The 5542-nt window shown below is 48.6% G+C and overlaps 1 protein-coding gene across 1 annotated transcript; it reads left to right on the top strand.

Annotated features, from left to right (window-relative positions):
• Positions 1 to 2364: 2364 nt before the first annotated feature.
• Positions 2365 to 4108, top strand: UCRPA7_1097 (putative general amidase protein; the record flags this gene model as incomplete). The annotated part of the gene is made up of 3 exons (XM_007913677.1): positions 2365 to 3774; positions 3828 to 3933; positions 3990 to 4108. 3 exons carry the CDS (start codon positions 2365 to 2367, stop codon positions 4106 to 4108), a joined length of 1635 nt encoding a protein of 544 aa, XP_007911868.1.
• Positions 4109 to 5542: the final 1434 nt, after the last annotated feature.

Here is a 5542-nt window from a genome sequence, read left to right as displayed (position 1 = left end):
TTTTTTTCACCGAATTTACCACGGTTTTTACATACCTTGGTACGTCCCAGTGAGTGAACGACACATGCAATCGTCGGATTGTTGTAAATGATGCCAGGGAACGCTGTGTGGTGCGAGATTTTCCCGTCGTATATTCCTCCAACAAATGGCCTAATCACAGCACTTGAACCGTCTCTCCACAGGAAGTTGGGCTTCCTTAGTGCAAAAAAGCTCTTGTTTTGCCTTTGCGCTCTTCGCCTTTGATCTCTGGAGCGTGTCTCGCCAGTTCAGACTTCTGCGCCGAGCTCATACACCCACACAACATCCCTTCATCTCCGAACCGGACGCAGAGATATCCCCACAACAAAGAAATATGTCCTGCATGTTATAAGTCATAGAAGTGGGCGTCGAAACCCTGTAAACAGTAACGAGGGTATTTATTCAAAGCTGGTGAACACAACCGTGCCTGGCATGCGAACCGGTTTTGCAAGAGAAGGTCAATTAGGTATTTACAAGGGCCGCCACAATCACACTTTGGTATTAGTGAGCTTTTGCTAAATTACTTGAACCAAGGAAGGAAAGTTGAATATACTGGGCTATGTCCGGGTGTCCTCCCACGTACCAGTACAACTATGTTTTGTATGTTGGATTATAAGGTTTGTTTATGATGTTACTATCTCGTACTCAGACGAGGAACTTGCAAATTAATCCCTTTCCAACCCTATACTTGGCCAAAATGCCAATCGATCAACCTGTGTTGGAGAAGTCTAGTCTTTGCCGCGTATAGATGTGGAAACTTGGCTCGAGGTAGTGAAACTTGGATCGATAGTTCGCCAGCAACTAATTGAATCGTCTCAATACGGCAAACTTCTACCAGCTTAGGGCAAGTTCCAATTGAGTACAACTTGTCGGCAAGGCGACTAGCTCATCCACGTCAACTCTACACAACGGTCAACAATATAAATAAGGTTGACCTATCTGGGCTTCGATGTTAGTTTAGACCAAGCAAAGGAAGCAGGTCAACTGCCAAGCGATCGTAATGGTGCTCCCTTCACTGGGCCACGGTTCTTGTCAATCAATTTGTAAATGGTCATAAGTCATGTCGTGCTGTTACCCAGTCGGCGGCAGTGCTAGGGCTGAAGGATACTTTGGCCGTGGAATATTGAAACACCACGAATTTTAGTCTCGGGCATGATATCTCATTGATGCATTTGGTAAGTATAAGACAATACTCCTAGGCTACGAGGCCCGGTCCCGCATTTGCTGGTCTATTAGACCAGCGTGAAGGAGTATACGGAATAGTCGACAGGTTGTCATAAAGACTTAGTCAGCTTGCCACTGAGAGAAATATGTGCTCAACTTATTCTACTACTATTTACGACGTGCCTTCGAGGCTGGTTTCATCATGCTGGCTCCAGGAGACCGCCGCAGAAAACGGTTCCACGCTCGCCTAAATTTCATTGCTTCAACCATAGCAGACCATGTGCTGGCCACACGAGCATACCTGGCGCATGGCTGCCTTCAAGGGAGCAGAAAGTGGGACAACAAAGAAAAAGACGGAGGCAAAGTTGGACGTTGCCTGTAGTGCCTGCCGTTGAGAACGGAACTCGCTGCACAAGCGAAATGCTATTCATCACGCGATCTCGTAAGCATATAGAGACATTTGTCTTCCTTGATCCATAACATGGCCGATCTAAAACTGTTGTTATGAAAAGGCTGGGGTTTTTATATACACGCATAGATACTAGCCAGTCATTGTAAATCCACCGATCCGCAGTGGGTAGATCAAGCCCTTAGATAGCAGCATCCTTCTCGCGGAGGGACAATGCACGTCGAGATAGCTTGCTTATCTGCTATCGGGTAGCCCGGCCGTCGTAGTTCAAAATGAAGGGCTGAGGCCGGGGTGTCCACTCCATCTCTACACGTACTAGGCTGGCTTAGTGTATTTCTTGGTGAAGTAGTGAAGATGGAGGTGTGGTGGGTGCTGTATGTACGAATTTTGTGGGCTTTCTGCATGACTACCGAGTGCCTCCATTTGCTATCTGCGGGGAGCCGTTCTAGCTTGTAGAGGAGAGATAGGCTACAGGCCAATCAACCACGGCTCGAGACAATTAACTAGCGACCCTCCGACTCTTTGCTCGGAGAGGAGAAGTTCGATATTAGCTATCTCGAATGATCTACCCATGCCTAATGATGCCCACATGGAAAGCCCCAGGCTCTCCGGTAATCGGTCGTTGGCCTTCCTGGAGAAGAATAAAGTAAATGTTTTCTACACCAGGAAATCTCAACACACGCCGCTAAACAGTGGCCATTCGCTCTACAAGCGGTTCATTGATGTGCTAAGCTTTAGAGTATCTGAGACCCAAAACTGATAGGTTATTGGTCATGATCGCCAAAACAGAGCCAGCAGCAACCTGGAAAGCCCTCCAGGATGCTAAGAAAATTGAGCAGAATTCTCGAATTCCCGAGGCCTGGAAGCTCAAGGAGAATCCACCAGAAGACATTCGTGATGTCCGGTCCGTGGCTGAGACATGCGGAATTTTGACCGAGAGGGAGCTTAAGATTACGGGCGACAACTACGATGCCACCTCCCTGGCGGGGGCGATCGGCGCGGGAACTCTCACGAGTGTCGAGGTCGTGAGAGCCTTCTGTAAGCGCGCAGCTATCGGCCACCAGACCTGTAATATGCTCACGGAGATCATGTTCGAGCAGGCCCTTCAGCAGGCCGAGCGCCTCGATGAGGTGTTACGCAGCACGGGGAAGGTCGTCGGTCCCCTTCACGGCGTACCCATGACCTTTAAAGAATGCTTTCATTTCGAGGGTTATGATTCATCCAACGGCTATCTCTCGCGGGTGTTCCAGCCTGTGGATAAGACGTCTCCGCTGGCAGAGCTGCTGCAAAACGCCGGCGCCATTATCATCGCCAAGACAAACGTTCCCCAGACGATGCTGGTAGCAGAGAGCGATAACAATGTTTTCGGAAGGACAAAAAACCCCTGCGTCAGCCACCTAACATGCGGGGGTAGCAGCGGCGGTGAAGGTGCATCGCAGGCTTTCCGGTGCAGTGCGCTCGGGGTCGGAACCGACGTTGGCGGATCCATTCGCATTCCTGCAGCAGCGAACGGCGTCTACGGATATAAGCCCAGTTTCGGCATCATACCCATGATTGGATATTCATATTCGGGGTGGGTAGGTAGTAACACTGGTATTCCTGCCGTTGCTGGTCCAATGGGCCACTCCATGCGGGATCTAAGTCTTTTCGCTCGTGTGATTCGGGATACTAAGCCCTGGTTGTTGGACCCAGCCGTGATTCCAAATGTCATGGAGATGTCCTTCGAACCAGCGAGGAAGCCGCCCGTTGTGGGCGTGATCTACCAGTCCGGGCTGACACCTCATCCTCCAGTCCGCCGGGCTATACGCGAAGCCGTTCAAAAACTTAGCGCTACAGGCTTCGAGGTCCGAGAGTTCAACCCACCGGATTTTCTCGAAATCCGCAAGGTGACAGAGCAGCTGTTCACATTAGATGGACTGTCGTACCCTAAACAAGAGCTAGAGAAGGTAGGCGAGCCGGTTGTCTCCTCGGTCAAGAAGATCGGGTTTTGGGATCTGCCTCGTAAGAGTCAAGAAGAGGCATGGCACTGGAACGCCAAAAAGGGCAAGATTCAAAAGGAGATGTTAGACGAGTGGAAGCGAGTCGGCTGCGATGTCATCCTAACGCCAGCTGGTCCGCACACAGCGGTCTTACCGGGCAATTGGCTGAGTGATATATATACTGTGGCGTGGAACTGTGTTGATGTGAGTCTCGCGTCCTCGTTTTGTGGAATGCAACTAATCATGTCGCGAAATAGTATCCTGCGGTTATTCTGCCGTTCACGCAGGCAGATAAGGAAAAGGATCCTGTTGACACAGCATTTCGACCATTGGATGACGCGGACCTGCATAACCAGGCTATGTGTATGTACAATTCTGTCGATGTTTTTGTTTGGATAGTAACTCACCACGTATCATAGATGATCCTGAGTTGATGCATGGCGCTCCTGTCGCTGTGCAGATTGTAGGCTTTAGGCTGGAAGATAAGCATCTACTTAGGCACGCAGAACTTATAGACTCTGTCCTCAATGGTCAATAAAACTGCAGCGATCTCGCTGTTGCTGGATTTGTGCTCGGAAATACCACAAGTCTCTAATTTTTTGCCTCCCTGTGAATATCGTTCAGGGCAGTGGAGCGTTGAGAGGACTTGCTCCACAATTGCAAGATCACTCAATTCTAAGTTTATTCCTTCTCGGTCGCAGCATGTAGAAGGTCTGAAAAGCGCATATTGGCCTTGCCGGGGTTGTCGAGGCTTTGAAGCGCGCTGCGTGACGCATACCGTCAAAATACACCAGGTAGCAAAAAAAATCCTCTAGTTGCCGTTGCTAACATACATCGATAATTAGCGTATGCGGACTTCGAGAGGCGTAATGATTTTACCGTGCATAGCGAAGTCATTCTATAAGCACCCTCCTCAAGGATGACGAGTATTGCAGGATTGACCTGTTAATGACAAAGCTAACTGACTCGAGCATTTCTAGTCCAGGTAGTACATCTTATGAGCATCTGGTGAGATAATGGACTCTAGGACATTGAACTGCCGTCACCCTGAAACGAAACCCAAGAGGACGACAATCCTAAACCGCAGTCCCGAAAGCAACGAACAACAATATATCAATGTACCAAATAGCTCTTTACTAAATGTCCACCCAATTCTATTATAGAAACGATAAACATCGACGCATATCTTGGCTGCATATGGAGTGGAACCCTCGCACAATGCCACATGCCCGTTGCGTGTCCTATTCTAGCTGAGATTAATTATTGAGTTGACAATCATCACATCTTCCCGCCCCCCGAGTGACTCGTACTTATAAAACTTCTAGCCGCAAAGCATCATATTGAACGTACACACTTCTCGGTAATAAAGCACTCTCATAGTCGGTAGCATTGTATGGGAGGCTAAGAACGATGGTGTTCGTGGCATTGAGGCCGCTGGTCAGGTAAGTAGCTGGGAAAACGAATTTGTTGCTGATTTGATAGCATGTGATTCCACTACGAACGCCGCAGGACGATGAATGATAATAGCTGTAGCACAGTTGCATCAGTAAGCTACCAATAAGATCAATGAACAAAGCGCACGGGATCACCCAAGGTTCCAGCTCGTAACCGTTGACCACCACCGCAAGAGGCAAATTGCTGTATGGTTGCGAAGCATTGTATACATCTGTATTGCCCACTACGATATAAGAGTTAGTCACTACCCTGTAGCTACGGTGAGGTGTGGGCAAGGCTTATTTTGAGATATTTTGATAGTGAAGTACTGCGAGAAATGGATAAATGACTCTGAACCCGAATACATATGTGTAGAAAAGAAAGTAGGTTGCAAAGTTGCTTACTGGCTGTTTTGGCACCGGCGAGTTGTATCGTGAACGTAGCTGTGTACTTGTTTTTCAATTCCATGGGATCTAAATCGAATGTAATGGTCCAATTGTTGATCTCACCCTGACCTTCCACCTGCTCAGGACGGCGA

Source organism: Phaeoacremonium minimum, assembly GCF_000392275.1.
Source record: "Phaeoacremonium minimum UCRPA7 unplaced genomic scaffold PA7_03_scaffold_61, whole genome shotgun sequence".
Classification (NCBI taxonomy): Eukaryota; Fungi; Ascomycota; class Sordariomycetes; order Togniniales; family Togniniaceae; genus Phaeoacremonium; species Phaeoacremonium minimum.
This window is presented reverse-complemented; position numbering and strand designations above follow the sequence as displayed.